This window comes from Helianthus annuus, unplaced genomic scaffold, assembly GCF_002127325.2.
Source record: "Helianthus annuus cultivar XRQ/B unplaced genomic scaffold, HanXRQr2.0-SUNRISE HanXRQChr00c037, whole genome shotgun sequence".
Taxonomy (NCBI): Eukaryota; Viridiplantae; Streptophyta; class Magnoliopsida; order Asterales; family Asteraceae; genus Helianthus; species Helianthus annuus.
The window spans coordinates 1-21350 of NW_023395553.1; the positions used below are offsets into that span (position 1 = coordinate 1).

A 21350-nucleotide genomic window follows, 5' to 3' on the forward strand; every position below is an offset into this window, starting at 1 on the left:
TAGAATGTTCACATTTAATAAGAAATCGGTCTACATGTATTTGAACATATAGCAAACACCTAAATGGTTTTGATTCTATTGTTTAAACTAAAAAAGCAAACACACATTCAAATTGATTTGTAGAAAAAAGATGAATTAAAGAGATTAGGAAAACATACCTTAATTCTCCAACTGGCTCTCCAAAGCTACTCAATATGATGATTTTTATGGTAAACAAAATTCGAAGAAAGAAAGACACTGTAAGGTCATAGAACTACATTATATAAAGCTAATATCTGAATTTTTCTCATGGAAGTTAATATTAATTCAGACAGTTAATAAATCATGGGATAGTGGGAAAGTGGGCTAAACTGAAATATATTTAAAATAACTGCATAATCAGTTACTAAACCTATAAGTTTTATATACCAGCTAAATTTTCATTTGAATTTTTTATAAACAAAGCTGAACTTCTGTAAATGTATCAACAAAAATATCAAACTATTTGATAATTCCACTAATGAAGACATATTTATTAAAAACTTTTATGTGTACTGACAATGGAATACAATAACAATAAAAAATATAATTTTATATTTATCTAAACATAATATATAAGCAATTCTTTATAAACAAATAATACACAAACAAATAGTAGAGAAAAAAGCAAACATTAACTAAAAAAAGAACATTACATCCGATGAAGGAATTTTTCAAAATTCAACAAACATTTCGAAGCAAAAAAAAAAGGATTACCAAACAACATGTATCACTGAAGACTTGCTGGCACAATAGTTTCCACATACATTGCTGTCCGTATAGCATGATTCCAATCGCTTGGTATGAAAAGGTCACACGTCTTCTTGTTCAAATCTATTTCATAAACCTCACCCCAATCTGTCATCACAAAACACTTTTCTTCTGAACTAACATGTGTAATTGAGCACCAAACTGGCGTTGGAATATAACTGATCTTCGGAAACAACATGACCTTCGACCAATGCTCACCTTCATAACGCCATAGATCCACAGCCATATCTATAAACCCATGACTAACAAACACGTGAAGTTTGTTATTCATATTAACCAAGTTCCCCTGACATGTTTCACCATTGCCAACATATGGAAACCCTATTTCTGAAAACGTCTCTGTATTCACATCAAATCGAATTATGACAATATCACCAGCAAGCCAAAACTGGAATACAGTAAAATATAAACCATCCTCACAAAAAGTCCCCCCCGACCACACATAACCATTAGTATGGTAATGCCTTTTTTGTAAAAACGGTATTCTCTTCCAATGACTGGTCCTCCTTGAATAAGCCATAACATCAACTGTAAAACGACCACGTTTTATATGTAAAACTCTGTAATCATTAGAGGAATCGATGTATAGGCCAACAGCATCGGAATAGATTTTGAAAAAACCATAAGACTTAGAATCAGATATGTTGATGCAGCTACGGATCAACGGATTCCAAATAAGCATTTCAAACGTATTGCGTAAACAAACACATAAAAGCCCATTCAAGCTTGATAAAATCCACACATCAGAAGGGCGAACATGAAACGGTAGGGTAATCATGGTTTTCTCATCGACTAAATCAACAGTAGTGCTGGAAATAAAGCATGATTCCTGTCCAATACTAAGAATTTTTTGTCTAGACCCCTTACACATATGTCTACAGTGCATCATGACAAACTCCTTCGACGATATACATGACAACCATTCTTTACATACCTTCTTTGCACGACCTACACATTTTGCAGGAAGTCTTGGCAGTATCTCTGACATTATTAAGTCAGGACCAAGGTCAGGCAACTTAGTGTTCGACTCAGAGGCTGAGTAGAGGCACCCCTTCAACTTTTTCATAACTCAATAGTTTCTGATATTATATCTAGAAATACAGTAATACACGAATTTTAGGGATATTAGTGATATCTTATATAGAGCTACATGTCCGACTTTTAATGAAAACAGTTAATTTATTGAATAAAACATAGGTAGTTATTCAATCATGGGTTAGTGAGCAAGGATCATGACAAGTGGGTAAGTGGACTGACTTAGAAATAAACTTAACATAACCGAACGATTATATTAATTTCTAAAACCCTAAGTTAGTTACTTGATCATCGCTTAGTGGCCGATGATCATGGTAACGTGACTAAGAAGGCTGACTTCAATATTAATTCAGTAAAACCGACTATTTATATGTTTTTTTTTCTTCAAAATATCTTATTCTTTTCCCGTTGTTATTTATATAACTGAATGCTATTTTGAATTTGCACTCTAAATAATACAAAACTTATTATTTTAAAAAAACCTATAAATGACTAAATATTTTTTAAAATACCTAAATAGGCCTCTTGTTTGAGAACACGGAATTTGTTAACATGAAACAGGATATTATTGGGTACTAAATTTTTTTAGATTTTTTTCTATGACTTATGTGTAACTACTTATATAACTGTTGAAGTTATGCATATCTGGAATTTTATTTACGTATTTTGAAAGTAAAAGAAGATTTAACCTTTATAAACATACATACAAATTGGTGAAAACCACTACCTATATTTTCTTTTTTTTTTCATAACAGAAATGTTTATTATTAAATAAACAATTAATCATCAACATATATGTAATAAGTAATATAGTTAACAGATAAAACATAGAAAAATAAATTGAAAAAAGGAAACTACATTTAAACTAAAAATAGATGAACAAACAAACCTTAACAAACACTGACTTGAAAGGCAAAACATAAAAGATGACTATGACAAACAGGACTTAAACTGAGTAAACTTAAAATTCAACCCATCCAACATGATCGTTGCAATTTTTAGATATACGTGGAATCTTTGATCTTTTCAATGGACTATCCAAAGAGTCTGCTGTATCACTTAACTCAGACTCCAAATCATCTTGTTGTTTTGCCTTAGAAGCATCTTTCTGACCATTCGAATCTTCACTTTGGGTAATATCAATGACCTCATCCCATTTCCAAGTTAGGAGCGCATGCTTTCTTTTAGCTTGCTTTTCTATGTTCTGAAACTACAAGAACTAAAAACATTAGTATAATACATTTTAAAAAAACATATAGGTGTGAAACAATCATTATGCACTTATGCAATGAAAACTTTATTTAAAAAAAACACCACCTGTTCAATAACCTCCCTATGCATTTCAGATTTGAATGGACTAAAATACTGTCCATATGAAATGATCTCTACACTTCCACTGTCCGTCTGAAACAATAAATTGATAGAATTTAACAAATCAGACTAAATATCAAAACAATTTTTATACATTAGTTGTGACTTAAAACGTTACCTTCGGAGAATCTTTCATTGGGCTGCATATTTGATTCTTCTTCGGTGTCATTGCATCAAAACCCAGCTGAAAAAATTACAATTGCTACCATATATTAGAAGACTAAATATTTGGTGCAATTCACAAACAATTAGAAACCATCCACATGCTTTGCTAACTAATAATTTACATTCCAACTTACTTTCTTTGCAGGCTGATCGTCTTCATAAATGTCCACGAAGTCATCCGAGATATCCATTGCTGCAGATGTGTTGCTGAATGAATACAGGAAGAGCGAAAAAAATTCAGAAGATTACACTACCTGAACTTGTATTATATAGGCACCAAAAAATGCAGTTAAGTGTCCACTACCCCACTAACTCCCTGAAAATAAGGAACACATTTTAAACCGCATTGCAACCTGTATTTCTGATTGGTGCATCTTGATAAACTGCAGGAAACCGCAAGATCATGGGTGAGAGAGAGCTGAACTGCCGTGAACTGCTGCTTCTAGAAGGAATTTAGAGACTTTATACGGCTGAGATTAAAAGTTCAGGACTTTGAACGGCTGTAATTAGCCCAAAAGACGGTTAGCAACAACGGGAACAATATAATATAGAATTACAAAACCGTCAAACTTCATATTTTAAATAAAGTTGAATCCTGTACAATTATCATAACTAACTAATCATCTTCATCTTCCTACCCACGTTTTTTTGTTGGATTTTAGTTCATTAATCTGTCTTGCATTTGTTTCATTTTTTTTAATCATTATCACACGGTTTCTTGCATTTCATTATATTGTAATTGTGATTGTAATGGTGAATTGGACAAACATGAGACATTGGTGCCTATATTTCTCATTTTTCATCCAATACCTCGTTCCCAACTAAGGGGGTGTTTGGTTCGCAGAATGTGTAGCAATTGGAATTGGAATCCCTATGGGAATTGGAATTTGAATTGGAATTTGATGGATTGCTTTGAAATCCATAGATGTGTTTGGTTGATAAATGTATAAATAGAATTAGAATTTAAAATTACCTAAAAAGACAAAATTACCCCTAGCCATAAACAATTGACAAAAGTTTAAAAAACAACTATCTTAGATAAAAATTAAAAAAAAAATTCTAAAAAATCCAAAAAATTATAATAAATTACAAAAATTCTAAAAAATTCAAAAAAATTCAAAACTATCAAAAAAAAATCAAAAAATAAAAAAAAATCTAAAAAATAATAAACAGTTCAAAAAACTAAAAAATAAAAAAAAAATCTTAAAAATCAAAAAAATAATAAAAATAATAATAAATCCTAAAAATCCTAAAAATTCAAAAAAAATCTAAAAAATAATAAAAATCCAAAAAATTCTAAAAAAATCAAAAAAAATTCAAAAAATAATAAAAAGTTCAAAAAATTCTAAAAAATCAAAAACAATTCTAAAAAATAATAAAAAATCCAAAAAAATCCTAAAAATTCAAAAATAACAATTAAAAAATAATAAAAATCCAAAAAATTATAAAAAATCGAAAAATTCAAAAAAAATGGTTTTTTAATTGTTTTTGAATTTTTTATTTTTTTTGGATTTTTTGGATATTTTATTATTTTTTAGATTTTTTTATTTTTAGATTTTTTTGGTTTTTTAGAATTTTTTTGGGTTTTTTTAGATTTTTTTGGATTTTTTTATTTTTTGGATTTTTAAGAATTTTTTTTGTTTTTGATCTTTTTTTTTAATTTTTTATTACTTTTAGAATTTTTTAGATTTTTTAGAATTTTTTGATTTTTTAGAATTTTTTGGATTTTTTAGAATTTTTGGATTTTTTATTATTTCTTTGATTTTTAGAATATTTTGGATTTTTTATTATTTTTTTATTTTTTATATTTTTTTATTTTTTAGAATTTTTTGAATTTTTATTATTTTTTTGGATTTTTTATAATTTTTTTTGATTTTTTATTATTTTTTGATTTTTAGATTGTTTTTTATTTTTTAATTTTTTTTTTAGTTTTTTAGAATTTTTTTGGTGTTTTTAGATTTTTTGTTAATTTTTTTATTCTTTAGAATTTTTTGGATTTTTTATTATTTTTTGATTTTTTTGGATTTTTAGATTTTTTATTTATTTTTTTTATTATTTTTTGGTTTTTAGACAAAAATGAAAGAGACAAGGGGTTATTTCCGTAACTTTGGAAACATTCCCGTGGTTTTTTAAACTTTACTTTGAAATTTAAAAGGAATCTGAATTCTATTAAACAAGAGATTTTGTTGGAATTGAAATCCAATTCTCTTCAACTAATTTGTCCAACCAAACACATAAAGAAATGGAACTCAAATTCCAATTCCTTTGAAATCCTATGAATTCCTGTCAACCAAACAGACCCTAAGCATATCACCAATACGTCCTCATCAAGCAGCGAATCACTCGCTTCATTTTGCATCGAGCTAAATTCTTGTTGAATCTATACATATAATAAAGTAAACCAATGTGTGACACGTGTCATTCATTGGATGCACCTATTTTTGGGTTTTCCCGCCTTTCTTTCATATTATTTTCTAATAATTTATCTTCTAATTTGTAGATAATATAATAGAAAAATGTTTATCTGATAATTATAACCCTTTGAAATTTGAAAAGGGTTTCACGCTTTTTTGGATTTTATTAAAATTCATGAATACATTATATATAAGTTTGAATATATATATCAAAATTAAAAATTATTCTTCAAAAATTCAGTAACATCCATACTCTATATATACATTTAGAAAAATTTTAATAATTGCAAATAATACTAAATAGATAAATGTTAATTGAATACAAAAAAAAATATAGGATATCATCATCAAATGTATATCGATTACTTAAATGAGTATACACATGCATGGGCGGTGATAAGGGTGTGCGGGGAGGACCACCGCACAGGGTCTGTGATTTCGAGGGACACGTGTTTTTTATAAAAAAAAAACGATATCTATGTTAATTTTTTTAAAATAGCATACCGAACATGCTCTTAGTGAGCCTAATACCCATTGGCATTAGCTTTAGGGCATGTTTGGCTAAGCTTTCTGAAAAAATTTATTGACTTATTGGCTTTTTAAAAGTCATAATCTACAAAATGATGTTTGACAATATGGGTGTATGTGAGAGGAAAAAACCAATAAGTCAATAAGTCACTCCATACTGATTTTTCCAAAACCCCAATAAGTCTATAAGTTGTTTCAAAAAACATAACCAAACATGCTCTTACTGAGCCCAATACCCATTTTATTTTAAAATTAAATTATAATATTAAAACACTACAAAAGAACATATTTTTTCGAGCTCAAACAGGGTAAATGAATTCTTACTGACGATTCTGTACACATGTATGAGATTTTTTTACTATTATTATTGGTTTCATTATTTATAAAATATATATAAATGTCTTCGTCTTTGATTTGCATTTACAAGAAATATTTATTATATAGTTTAAATTGTTCAACCCGTGTAACACACGGGGAACTAACCTAGTTTTATAATATATTAAACAATACAATAAGCGTATATTAAATTTTTCTACTCAAATTCGGCAACATACTAATGTAAAGTGGATAACCAACATCTTTAACTATAAATAACAAACGAAAAATCAAATTACCATAAATCTACATTAACTAGTTTTTTTACGTCGCGCGTTGCAACGAAACCGAGCAAATAATAATATAAAACAAACAAACGTGATTTGAAAATAAAACATGTTTTTTAAAAAGCCAAAATAATAGAACGGTTTAGTTTATCATTGCACCGTTTTATAATACTAAATAAATACTTTATTTTGAGTACAACTCCGTTTTTAACGAAACTTATAACGGAATGTCAGAGAAAAATCAAGCATAACTACGTGCATACGTTTTTAGGAAAAAGCAACAAACGTAAATTACTAAAAAAATATCAAATTAATCGATAAATTAATATATGTTCTAAATAAGAAAAAAAATATAAAAAATGGTAATGGAAATACATAGTTCTAAAGAAGGAAAAAAATTAAAAATATGTTGTTAAAAATAAATATAATAATAAACTATTATAATATATTAAATAAAAAATCACAAAAAGCTATAAATTATTATTAAAATAAATTTACTATTGATCATCAATATATATATATATATATATATATAACTAGTTGATTCCCCGCCCGCGTTGCGGGGCGATGGCCGAATAATTCTCAATCAATTAAAAAAGCTTAACTATATTTTTGCTAGGAAAAAAACTAAAACGATGATAAGACCGTAATTTTCGGCTCAAGGCAAAACTGTGATTTTTCAGAACTAATTAGCGAGTGTTAGACAGCTCTTTGACATGAAAAAATTTAAATGGAGTAAACCAATTAAAACAAAAAACTTTTATAGTTTTGCTAAAAAAATAAAACGATGGGAAAAGCGTAATTTTGAACCGACGGTGAGATGATAATTTTAATTCAGGGATGAAATCGTAAATTAAAAGGACCAATGGGGGAGTGACAGGCACTTGTCGGCATGACTGCAATTTTACACTGGGGCAAAATTGTAATTTAACCAGGAAAACAAACAAAAACGATAGAGAAAATGTAAATTTAAGTTGAGGGAAAATTCGTAACTTGGCTGTGAGAAAAAAAAACTAATGGCAAAACTCTAAATTTAAACGGGGTAAAATCGTAATTTTTAACCGAGGGCAAAAGTGAAACTTTTATCTGGGAGCAAAAGCGTACATTTATTTTTAAGTGGTGAGCAAAAACATAATTTTAAACTGATCGCAAAATCGTAATTTAAGGAAAAAACTAATGGTAAAAGTGTAAATTTAAACGGGGCAAAATCATAATTTTTAACCGAGGGCAGAATCGAAATTTTTAGCTGGGAGCAAAAGCGCAAATTTATTTTTAAAAGTGCGGGTAAAAACATAATTTTAAACTGATGGCAAAATCGTAATTTTAAGGAAAGCAAAAGTATAAATTTAAACAGGGCAACATCGTAATTTTTAACCGAGGGAAAAATCGAAATTTTTAGCTGGGAGTAAAAGCGCAAATTTATTTTTAAGTGGAGGCAAAAACATAATTTTATTCTGATGGCAAAATCGTAATTTTAAGGCGGGATAAAAGCGTAAATTTGTTGGGCCAATAAAGAAGTGCCAGACAGCTGCCTGGCACTATTTACTTTGCCACCCATTTCAACCAATTGGGGGCAGTCACTATTGCCGCTCATGTGAATTGTAAGTATTGAATTGCAACAATACTAGCAATAATATCCAACGAATGTGTGGGGTTGGCTAAATGCACCCATTTTTTACTAGTCACACTTTTTCTAAAAATACAGTTTAAAAATTGTTAAATTTCACCCCTCTAAACAATTCAAATATTGTTTTTGAAACCTATTATGTTTCTATACAAATATTGTTTTTGAAAACTATTACGTTTTCTATAATTTAAAGACACTTTCTCTTACTAGTATTTTATTATGTTCCTATAAAACGTCATGAAAATTAATAAAAAAGATTTTAAACAATAAAAAAGTTTCAGAACTTTTTTTTTTGAAAAAAAAACATATGATTTTGTATTTTTTTTATTTCGTAATTTAGTTCTCTCATCTTTCTATTTCTATTTACTTAATATTGTTGTTATATTAAAATGTTTTTAATATAGTTAACAACTTTTATTTATTAAAAGTAATAAAACGTAAAAGAAAATAAAACGTTATTTAAGTTGGTTGGCTTTAAAACTTCATTAAATTTTTGTGTATTATTGTTTATACAAACTGAATTCGAATACCCACTTCAAGCCGCTATGAACAAAAAAATCCCATTTCAAAATTAAAATGACTCGCGTTAGTTTAAAACGAAAGAAAACGATTATTTTTCAAATAATCAAAAAAAATTCTTATTAAATAAAATAATGTTTTAAAAACAAATACTAGTAATAGTAATAATTAAAGATAAAAAATGAAAGAAAAACAAAAGGGTTTGAATTATATTAATGTGAAAGTTGAAGGAGTGGGTATGCTCAATAGAAAATAGGGTACATTTAGCAGCACTCGTGTTAGCATGTCTGACAACACCCGTGTTAGCATGTCTGACAGATGCGTAACACAATCATCGGCACTTTTTATCGCACGTGTAATAAGTGCGTTCAATTTTTTTAAAATTTTTATTTTTCGTAATAACATATATTACATAAATAAAAACACATTTTTTTGTTTAATAGGGTTTCATAAATTTCGTCACCTTAATTGGATTTTCATTTTATTTTTATCAATGTATATACACACATGTGATGTGAATTTGAGTGGCTGGGCATGTGTCAAGCATCCTACATTTTTCTAATAGAGTATATGGTCCCAACAACTTATAACTGCATTATTATTCAGATACTATATATTATATATTATATATTATATATTATATATTATTATATAATATATAATTATATAATTATATTATATTATATAATTATATAATTTACAACATAGCTGTGCTTATGGTGATTGTACTCTATGCATGATCCATGTTTTGTGCTATTGTATGTTGTATGTTGAGTAATATTGTTTGTAGATTGGTATTTTGAAGCCATTTGTGTTTTTGATGTCCACAACTTTACCTTTACTTTCTTTCTCTCTCTAACAACATAAGAGAGAGGACTCACTCTCAAAGATTTAGTCAAAGGCCTCAAAGATTCACTCAAATCACACTTCCGAATCACCAATTCAACAACCGAATTTCTTTGTGTTCGAAGTGATCAGCATACAACCACATCGATAGTTACAGGTTCGAGATCCGAACCTAATTTAGCCAAAGCCCGTTCTGACCCGACTCAAAATAACCATGTTTTGAAACGACCCGTTCCCACACAGATCTGTTCTGACCTGTTTTTAGGCAGTCCTGACCCACCATTGGCGAAGCTTGGGGGGTCGATTTTTCCCAATTCCGGGGGGGGGGGGGGGGTCGAAAACGTGTATACCTAAAAATTCTATACGAAGGTACTGTTCATAACACTATGCGTCGAAAAGTTCGGGGGGCGGGGCCCCCCTCCCGCCCCAAGGAAGCTGCGCCCCTGTGACCCACCACCCCGCCCCACCCAACCCGCACTACTACAAAATACACATTTCTTGACACACATTGTGCGTCATAAAACGGTAAATATGACACGCAAAAGCGTGTCGTTGATTGAGGAGTCATAAAATTAACATGACATGCATTTGTGTGTCATGTTTTTATGACACACATTTAATGACACGCATTCATGTCACTCATTTTATGACATCTTTTAATGACACACATTCATGACACTCATTTTATGACATTTTTAATGACACACGTTCATGACAAGCATTTATGACACATACGTATGACATTCATTTATGCGTGTCATGCTTTTAATTGTTAAAATTTTTTTTATAAAATTACTAATTTGTCCTGAATATATGTATAATAACAAAAACAATAAATCTCTTTCGTAAAACAAATACAGACATATATATATCAAAACATTCCATTACATAATCATTTGCCAAGTATACTACAAATATTTTAACGTTAACAGAAAAGAGAATTGTTTGTCAATACATCGTCAACACCTAAAATACGATTTGTCACTTAAACATAGAGGTAACCGCATAAGTCGACCAATCTTCGCGAATGCCATACATATCCGCAACAGAGTATTCCTTTACTCCTTTCCCAACCTGAGACAATAATTAAATAAAATAAACCTTAAAAATTAGAATTTAATCCTAATATATGAATTTAAGCATTTGTTTGGATATATAAGTACATATTTCTCTAATATACAGACTAAAATATGCCTAAACTTACATTATCATTGTCAAGTATTTCAACTCATTCGTAAGCTATCTCTTCATGAACTTCATCACATAGTAGCTGCATTCAGTACCTCCTGGTTACGTGTACACTACACAATTAAAAATATCAAGAAATTAAAGTCCACATCTAAACTTGGAACAACAGAACCTAAAGTTATAGATGCATTGCTTATAACAAGGTTCTTTATCCAACTAAAAAAATAAACTGAAAACCCTGACAACAAGAGTTTTTATTTCACCATCATAACTTTAATAGCAAACGATTAAGAGAAAGTAATAAAAATAAAAACTTTACCTGATGAAACATTGGAGGCATAAGAAACATTGACGATACTAGAGACCTAAAATAAATAAATGAAAACAAATGTTCATACATAGATTAGTAAAATTAGATAGAGTATTAGAATTATTAGATAAATAATTACCACTACCAATCTCAGTAAAATTAGTGCAATAAAACAAATCAGATTTTACCAAATAAAATTGAGGATTACAAGAAATAGCTGACCTCAATCCTCATAACTCACTTCACCTAAAATTTGGAAATTATTTTGAGATTGTACGAATCCTAGAGCTGAAAAGATCCAAAAAAAAATCTACTTCTACAGGACCCATCATGTACACATGGTTATCCTCCTCCCTCCATTCTATGTCCAATGGCCCTCCTGGTAAATCAACTTTACAATATTGTACAACACAAGTTACATATATTATATAACATTTATTGATTTACATCGTGTATATCCGAATTCAGCATTAAATTATACAAACTTACTCTCTCAGAACAACCCTTGAGAATAGCCGCAACAACTACTACACACGCTCCAGTCCCACAAGCCAAAGTTGCTCCTATATCTGCAGTTAAACAGATTATAAGAAAATTATCAGTTGATGAGCGCTCATAAACAAACTTTATGTATTTAAAGTATTCAAAGTATCACTTCAATTTAGCAACTGATGTAGTAATGAGTAAGAACAAAACAAGTTGAGCGAGTAACAGGTCAAAGTGGGTAATCTTTTATACAGGTCGATGGAAACGCAAAGCCAAAATAAGGCAGTTAATACCCCAAAAACTCAGACTTTACCATATCATAACATCTCCATGGCTACGACTGGGATTGCAAGCAGATGCTAGCCATCCTCTGATTACGCAACACCAAGCTTATGACCGAAACAGCTACGCTTTTTCCACCCGACAAACATGGCTGTGAACAGTTGACCCACATCTGAATATAAGTCAAAGCCAAATCAACACATGCCATTTTTGGATCTCAAAACCACTATTTTGACAAAAGACATCAACAAGTTTTGTAACTTTTAGTGTAGAAACATATAAAATATATGTATTTAGAGTAAAAATTAATGTGACACCAAACATTAAACCTAAATTTCTCTTTAAAGAAATAAAACCCTAGATTAAAGAACACAGAAGCTTCAAAGATTAAACTAAATTAAACAAGACAGAAGCCTGACTTGAATTGATAAAACCCTAAATACCGATAATTCAATAAAACCCTAAAATTCGAAGATTAAACCTAAATTTCTCAAATATAATTACAGATTAAGCATTGAAAATCATACCAGCAAATGGCTATGGTCAAATCTAGAAACATATTACAAAATCTCTCTGGACTTTGGCAAGGAATAGTCGAATAATCCCAACACGCCAACAAGTAAAGCTCTAAGTCCCCTATAACAGAAAGTAGAATCATATTGATGATAAAATCTCATGTAATTAGAAACGAAAAGAAAACAACAAATATGGATTCTCTGCAAATTGATGATAAAATATCTGGTTAAACTCTCTCGTTAATGGTCTCTCAACAAAATGGAAAAAAAAAAGACAATAATGGATGGGTGGGTGTATGGGGAATTGAGGGATGAGCGGGATTCAAAAATTTGGATTCAAAATTTGGCCGCCCAAAAATATGATGAAGTTTTTTTGGTAACTGGTAATGGAATGAGTGAGGTAATGGAATTGATCATTACCATTTCATATCTTGTTTGGTTACCATGTATGAATGGAAATGAACAGTTACTTTTTGTTGTTTGGTATGCGAAAAAATACGAAGGAATAAAATTAGATGGTGGTGGTCAGTGATGGCGATGATGGTGCGTGGTGTTGGGTGTCAGTTGTAGCGGCGGCGGCGGTGGTGGTGGGTGGAGACGACGGCGAATGGTGACAACGGTGGGGGTGGTGGTGGATGACGGTGGAGGTAGGTGGTGGTGGCGGCGGCGGCGATGGTGGTGGCGGGGGTGGTAGCATCGGTGACGGTTGTCGGAGGTGGTAGCGGTGGTGGCGTTTGATAGCGGTGGCGGCGATAATCAGAGGTGATAGTGACAATGGCGGCGGCGATGATCGAAGGTGGGTGGTGGTGATGATCGGAGGTAGCATTGGCGACGGTGGGTGGCAGCGACGGCGGTGGCACGGACGGAGGTGGGTGGCGGCGGAGGGGGGTGACGACAGCGGATGACGGTGGTGGTGGGTGGTAGCAATGGTGGTAGGTTGTGTTGTTGTTAATGAAGGCGGAAGAGGGAATGGAATGGAAAAAAACGGGGGGGGGGGGGGGGGAGGGGGGAATGATTTTGAGGGAATGTAATGCATTTTGGAATGGAATGGAAAAAAACAGGTGGCGACGATGGTGGTGGCGACGACGGTGGGTGGTGGTTGATGGTAGCGGGTGGTGTCCGCAGAGGATGGTGGTGGTGGTCGGCGGAGGGTGGCGGTAGTGGTCGGGGTGGCGGTGGTTTGCAATGACGGGTGGCAGTGATGGTAGTCCATGGCGGTGGCGGTGGCGGTGGCGGCGGGTGGCAGCGGAGGACGGTGGTGGTGGTCGGCGGAGGTTGGTGGCGGGTGGTGACGACGGCAGGTGGTGGTAGATGGTGGAGGTGATGAGCGGTGTCTGTGACGTAGGCTGAGAGAGGGAATGGAATGGAAAAAAAAAACATGGGGAGTGGATGGAATGAATTTGAGAGAATGGAATGACTTTTTGTAATGGGTGATTCCATTACGCTGACCAACCAAACACATTTTTTTCATTCCCTCGCAATAATTTATTCCATTCCACCTTTCATTCCTGCATACCAAACATTACCTGTGTGCTTATGATGTTGTACATGATGCATAACCAAAGTTACCCTTTAATTTAATATAGATTATATTAAATTATAAATCTTATGCTAATTTATCTTTTTAAATTATAATTATGTCATAAAATACACACCAAATTTAATTTATGGCATAAAATAAGTTGTAAAAAATAAAAATATAATATAAATGTGTTAAATGGGTCAACCCGTCAACCTGATCGGGTTGACCCGAACCCGACCCTTAACCTAAACGGGTTCGCGGGTTCAATCTGAAACTGACCCGAACCCATCTAGACTAAACCTAAACCCGCAAATTTTGTGTTAGTTTCGTCTCGTGTTTTCGGGTCGTGTCCGAAATTCATACCCCTATCCATAACTTGTTAATAGCATACCGACATGACAGTGTCAGTAAACTATATATCCATGACATTTTTTTCTTGACATGCATTTAAATGTCATAAATAAGCATGTGTCATTAATCGCGTGTCAAAATAGATCTTGTTTTTTTATGACGCAAAAAGGATGACACACAAAAAAGTGTGTCATAAATATATTAAATTTTGTAAACCATGACATTGTTTTTCTTGACAGGCACTTTCGAATGTCATAAAATGAGCGTGTGTCATTATTTGCGTGTCAAGATAAATCTTGTTTTTTTCATGACGCTAAAAACATGACACACAAAAAAGAATGTCATAGATTTATTAAATTTTGTAAACCATGACATTTTTTTCTTGACATACGTTTTTGAATGTCATAAAATATGCGTATGTCATTGTTCGCGTGTCAAGAGGAGTGTATTTTCTAGTAGTGCCGACCGTTTTGCCACTCAGCCGAACACTTGGTGCACTTGAAAAAAAAACTAAATATAGGAATTCCAAGATATGTCTGCCCATTTATTGAAGTGAATGTAAATTACATATGGATTTTTTGCCAAAATGTCATTGTATGATCATAGTTAGGCTGGTTCTTAGACAAAAAAATATTGTCTTTGTAGAATACTAATTTAAGGTGTTTCAAATAAATGGCCATTGGCCACACTTGTTAGTAAGTTTCAATTAATGATCAAATTGTGGAAATATCTCAATGCCATGCTTTAGGTATTGCAATTATTGACATGTTGAATTTGTTTTAAATTCCAATGAATGATAAGGATAACAGAACATATTTTTAAATGATTTCTCAGATTCGCATAGAACCGGATCCAGCAGCTAGAACCTGATCACGCAGGATAGTGGCATGAGAGGACCCAAAACTAACATTTGAGTATGCTTTCGGTTTGAGTTCCATATCATATTAACATTTGATTTGTGTGTGATCACTTTCTTTTATATAGTTTTGCAAAACAATAAATCAATAGACTTGGTGAAATATTGAATTACCACAATCTTTTTTCATTTAATCAAAATTAGAGATGTATGTATGGGAATATAGTTTGGTGATTGAGTTAGGAATGAACTCGGTAATGATTTAGATCAAATATAATACGTTTTCATGTTTTTTATGTGAGTTTTAAGTTTGTCTACGTTTTAACATAAATTTTATTTGGAAATGAGTTGACTCAAATATCGGACGGTATTAACTGAGTTACGTTAAAGTTTGACGAAGCCGCAACACGCGGCGGGTCAAAATACTAGTTTTAATGGAATATATAAACAAATGCAAAATGGTGTTACTTCATACCTCGAAACTCAAACATATGTTAGCCTATAATCAATCAGTATAACTATATACTATATGATGTATTTTAGTTATTAGTTATGTACAATAATTCAGTCAATGTTATAATATAAATATTTATTTTGTATAATCAATCAGTATAACTATATACTATATGATGTATTTTAGTTGGCGGTAGGGATTAAGTTTCCATGAGATGCGAGGAAGGGCTCTGCACTGCACTCCCTCTCATTCGAACCCGGGTGGCTATGCTTCCGAATAAAAGGGTTGAAGCGCAGTCGGTAGTGGGTTTCCAATCAATCTACACCTTTCAAAAAAAAAGTTATTAGTTATGTACAATAATTCAGTCAATGTTATACTCCACAAAATAATATAAACTAGAAGATTATTTTCATTTATAAGGCAATTACAAAAATATCATGCTTGACATGCATTCTCTCTCACATATAGAAACTTAGAAAAACTCGTACCTATTATATACGTATTTAAGAAATGATAGACATTAACTAGATATTAAGTACGTCAATTTTGATCAACAAAACGATTAAAAGAAAAACAAACAAATAAATAAAATGAGATAGAATAGAACTGGAGTTTTCAAACAATAAAGGTGAGTAAGATTAATAGTTGCATTTTGAGAAATTTTTTCTTATGGTGTCATTTCTTTTGATACCCCGGTTTGTAATAACTCAAAGTTAAATTTTTTGCTCGGGTCAGGTTGAGTCGGGTATAGTCGAATTACATAATAAAAAATCAATATAATGATAAAAGTACAATGTCATTAAAAATAACACAAAAAGAGTCCTATAAAATATATTAAAAATACATTTTATAGTTGCTCCCAACGTGTTTTCATATTTTGAAAAAGATTCATAACGTCTTCAATCACAACTTTCACAAAGAACTCCTTTTCAATATGATACGTGCTATAATAGTTATTGGATTAAAAAAGTTACATGAACATTTTAATGATTTAAAGTTTACTATTTTACAATTATCTAATTGAGTTTAATTTTTTAACTATAAATTTGTTTATTAAATAAAACGTTTAGAAAATAAAATAATGGTGTTGCTCTTATAAAACAATGGTTTTGTCTATATTTTTTCTATTACACGATACATATAATACACAAATATGAATAGTGCCAGCCGATCCGTTGCCGAGTATGTGTCTCGACACTGAAGATTAATGGACTCTAGTTGCGACATGTATAACACTGATCTATTTATAAAATAATACATTAGGTTAAATTTAATAAATATTATGGAATGTTACGTGACTAAGAGCATTCACAATCAAATCTCTTACTCTATCACTATAATTACACTAAAAAACACTACTTTTTCTCTATCTTTTTCATTTAAATAATAATTTTTCTTTCCTCTCCACTCACAACCATTTTCGAAAAAATATTAAAAAATTATAGAGGTAAACAATATCTCCTTCAAATTTACTGATGAACAGTAATTTTTTCTCATTTTCCTCTCTTCTTCACTCACAACAATTTGCAACCACTCTCACAAATATAGATGTTACACTCACAGGAAAATAGAGGATCAGTTGTGAATGCTCAGTAAGCATAAAAACATTAAATATTAGATCATATGAAAAATTAAATTGATAATATTTCATTTTAATTATTGTTCAGAAAATACATACTTACCACAACTACAACAACAACAACAAAATTTAAAAAGAAAAATATTGTTATTTTCTTTGCCAATCTTAAACGTAAAACGTCCCATGTAATTAGAGACGTTATATATTTGTTAGTCTTTAATTTTTTTTATATCAAAATGTTTTTGTTCCACTAAATAATTTTTATGTGGTTTTAGAGGATTATTCTTTAATAATTATATACACGTATATACAATATTATTTCGATCAAAATTTAAGTACAAAAACAATTTATTTTTAGATAACACTATATATGAAGCTTAGCCCTGTTATAGCTTTCATTGATCGGGATAGATTAATCAATAACTAGTTTTTTTATGTCGTGCATTGCGGTGAAAACAAGCAAATGATAATGTAAAACAAACCTTATTTGAAAATAAAGCATGTTGTTTAAAAAGTCAAACCATTAGAACGATCTAGTATATCATCGTACCGTTTTATGATGTAAAATAAATACTTTAGTTTGAGTATAACCTCGTTTTAACAAAACTTATAACGGAATGCCAGGGAAAGAAATCAAATACAACTACGTACTTAACTTTTTAGAAAAAAAGTTATAAACGTAACTTATTAAAGAAGTATCAAATTAATCGATAAATTAATAGATTTTTTAAAAAATGAAAAATCAATTATTAAAAAAAGGTAAAGGAAATATATGTTTAAAAACAATTATTTTGAGTATAATCTCGTTTTAATAAAACTTATAACGGAATGTCAGGGAAAGAAAATCAAGCACAACTACGTACTTAACTTTTTAGAAAAAAGTTATAAACGTAACTTATTAAAGAAGTATCAAATTAATCGATAAATTAATATATTTTTAAAAAAAGGAAAAAAGCAATTATTAAAAAAAAGGTAAAGGGAATATATGTTTAAAAAAAGAAAAATATGTTATTGAAAGTAAATATAATAAGAAACTATTATAATAAAATAATAAAAAACTATATACTATTATAAAATTAAAGTTACTATTCATCATCTCTCGAAATCAATATATATATATATATATATATATATATATATATATATATATACATACTCCCTCCGTCCCATTAGAAGTGTCATATTTTGAATTTTCAAAGTCTTTATTTATAAAGTTTGACCTTAAATAATTTTGTTTGTGTTAGATAATACTTGATGAAAACTATATGATTTGAGTGTGTTTTACAAGCGTTTTTATCGGGTTAATTTTCATCGAGTTTTATATAACACAAAAAATATATAATTAAAGTCAAAGTTTATAAATAAAGACATTGAAAATTCAAAATAGGACACTTTTATTGGGACGGAGGTAGTAATATGTTGGTGAAGGTTTGTACCAATGGAAATCGGTCAAAAATCATAGCGTGGGTAATTTGATTTTGACATATTTCATAGAAGGATTATCGACGAGTTATTTAGCGACTGATGACCGACGGATAACGACTGTTGCCATAACAATTTCACCTACATACTTGAAATATAGTAAAGTTGCTATTTTTAGGCTTGAAACACCCGACGATGACCACCAAACTATTATTATCGATGGACAACTCGCCGCATGCTAGACCCCACACCGAGAAAGCATGGGCGAGAATCTTATCCTCACATTTCCGTTGGATCGTCGTTGGCAACAATGTCCCACGATATCTGACCAAATTTTGACTTACCCACGTCGGGTGTTCATCAGTAATTCGTTGATGATTCTCGGTTTCCCACCGTTAGGCTATCCATCGGCAATTACCTAGTAGTGTTAGAGAAGCGACATTCGCGTGTTCCATCGATTGATACATCTAGAAAATAGCCCAATGCAGAATTTGAACTAATTTTTTGGGGTTATGTTTGAACTGCATTACAAACGAAAAAAAAGGCAAGCATCAAACCCTGAAAACACATGAGGGCTCAAGAAATAATGCTTTCTTGCTTCTTTACTTCGAGAATTTCCAGTGAGTTATACAAATTTTTTTCCAACTCAAATCATAAGTAAGATCACAAGAAGTTGCAATTACAACAAGTAATCGATCACACGATCGATAGAGAGATCTGTTGAATCAAAGAGAAAGTCTTAGCTCCAAGTCTAATTCTTGGCTACCATTTGAATCTGAATTCTGACTGCCTGAATCATGTTGGTCTTTCCTTATCTTCTTCCTCAATGAATTCTTTAGATACCATAAATAAATACATAAAATTAGGAACTAAAGGATTATAACTTAAATTTACTTCCTTTGATTTAAAAAAAAAAAAAAACATGATCATGTAGTATATAGTTATATATATACACTTACCTCTACTAATTCTGGGCTAATAAAGTGTCCACTTATGCCTGCAGGTTGTGCATAGCTTGCATCCCATCTGATGAAAGATGTGGTAAATGAGGATCACTTAATTAATTCATTCTATTAAACCAAATTCAAGAAAAGTAAATTGATGATCAAAGCTTAATTAAATACTATAAAAATCATTGAAATACAAGAAAGTTTACCTTGGATTGCTGCTAGCAAATTGTGATTCACCATATACATAGTTTGTTCTTTCAAGTTCACCAGTACCCATCTGTAGTTTTCAAGATTCATAGCATTTGAGTTCATAATATCTTCAAATATATGTATATATGTGTACAAAGTGTATAACTCTGACATGGGACTTTAGAGAAGTAATCAAATTGGTCAAAGAGTAAGAATATATTAGGGTTTATGGTGCCAATAATTATTGAAGATATATACCATGTGGGAATGGTGTCCTTGCAAAGTATTGAATGAGGCAGTAGATGGTGAAGTATATGAGAAGGAAGATGATGATGAATATGCTGTTTGAATCCTTATATCCTCCTGCATATATGTAAAGATTCAATTAATAAAAAAAAAAATAAGGAACATCAATGAAATCAAGTGATATAACTTCTCAAGCCATCATAACTCAAGGAGACTTATAAATTTGCAAAAAAAAAAAAAAAAAAAAAAAATTAGCACTTTTTTCTTTGGGTTGAACCTTTCTCTACATGTATGACTAACAAGAAATATAACTCTATGGTTAAAACAAGATTTAAGACTTAAAATTGATGAAAAATAGCCATGAACTGATGGAGGGTTAGGCTTCTTGAAAGCTGAAACCCTAATCTATTAAACATGAAAAAAGAACTCATAAAGCCATAGTTCAAATCAGTCAACTTGAACCCTCAAATTCCACTGTGTGTGTATGTGTGAAAGTACTATGGAGTCCCATGAAGAGTTTAAAGACTTCTTCAATGGCATTTCAAGACCAAAACCTCTTTGTGCAACTGTGCTTGTGTGTGAGAGAAAGAGAAGTGACCTGTGGAAGCAAGCCCATTTGGCTATGGATTCTAATCTTCTCTAACTGAGCAACACCAAGACCTCTTTGGGGCTGCTTCGGCTTATCTGCACCGCTCTTTTTTCCTTTTCGTGATGACGATCCACCCGCAGACGATGATCCATCGTTCGAACCATATTCACCATAATAGTTCATCTTTTTTTGCTTCAATATACTTATTGACTTGTTCACCAACTTTGAACTTTCAAAACCTTCTTACTTAGCTGCTTCTTCTTCTGTGAATCTGATAATATATAATACTAAAATATATAAGAGATCTCTTCAAACTTGGCACCCTTTTTATAGCTGTCAATTGTTTAAAAAAAACCTCAGTGATTGTTGCCTCGCTGGATCAGATTGCATTTAGATATACCTTGCGGATCCTGGCCCTCATCATTTCTATATATATTTGCTTAGATCTTATATGTTTTCCCCTTTCTTTTAATCATTTATGATTATAAAATCTTTTAAATAATTAAGAAAATTGT

The 21350-nt window shown here is 31.1% G+C and overlaps 3 protein-coding genes and 1 long non-coding RNA gene across 8 annotated transcripts; all 4 read right to left on the reverse strand.

Annotated features, from left to right (window-relative positions):
* Positions 1 to 748: 748 nt before the first annotated feature.
* On the reverse strand, positions 749 to 1777 carry LOC110926784 (F-box protein At3g08750). Its single transcript, XM_022170473.1, has one exon. The coding sequence runs from the start codon at positions 1775 to 1777 to the stop codon at positions 749 to 751; it is 1029 nt and encodes a 342-aa protein (XP_022026165.1).
* Positions 1778 to 2679: 902 nt separating this feature from the next.
* LOC110926785 lies at positions 2680 to 3901 on the reverse strand. 5 transcript variants are annotated; one of them, XM_022170476.2, is made up of 5 exons: positions 3714 to 3901; positions 3495 to 3567; positions 3314 to 3379; positions 3142 to 3228; positions 2680 to 3034 (listed from the first exon to the last, which is right to left on the reverse strand). In XM_022170476.2, exons 2-5 carry the CDS (start codon positions 3549 to 3551, stop codon positions 2786 to 2788), a joined length of 459 nt encoding a protein of 152 aa, XP_022026168.1. In that variant the 5' UTR covers positions 3552 to 3567; positions 3714 to 3901; the 3' UTR covers positions 2680 to 2785. The 5 variants fall into 5 exon arrangements, with proteins under 5 accessions (XP_022026168.1, XP_022026167.1, XP_022026166.1 ...); XM_022170475.2 differs by having other exon boundaries at positions 2680 to 3028; positions 3483 to 3567; XM_022170474.2 differs by having other exon boundaries at positions 3483 to 3567.
* A 6836-nt stretch (positions 3902 to 10737) lies between these two features.
* LOC118489718 lies at positions 10738 to 12989 on the reverse strand. Its single transcript, XR_004887711.1, has 7 exons — positions 12690 to 12989; positions 12194 to 12334; positions 11884 to 11963; positions 11617 to 11785; positions 11404 to 11449; positions 11101 to 11197; positions 10738 to 10970 (listed from the first exon to the last, which is right to left on the reverse strand). It is a non-coding gene; the product is annotated as an uncharacterized LOC118489718 (long non-coding RNA).
* A 6443-nt stretch (positions 12990 to 19432) lies between these two features.
* LOC118489717 (protein SPEAR3-like) lies at positions 19433 to 21150 on the reverse strand. Its single transcript, XM_035987242.1, has 5 exons — positions 20845 to 21150; positions 20259 to 20363; positions 20018 to 20088; positions 19821 to 19887; positions 19433 to 19694 (listed from the first exon to the last, which is right to left on the reverse strand). Exons 1-5 carry the CDS (start codon positions 21016 to 21018, stop codon positions 19587 to 19589), a joined length of 525 nt encoding a protein of 174 aa, XP_035843135.1. The 5' UTR covers positions 21019 to 21150; the 3' UTR covers positions 19433 to 19586.
* Positions 21151 to 21350: the final 200 nt, after the last annotated feature.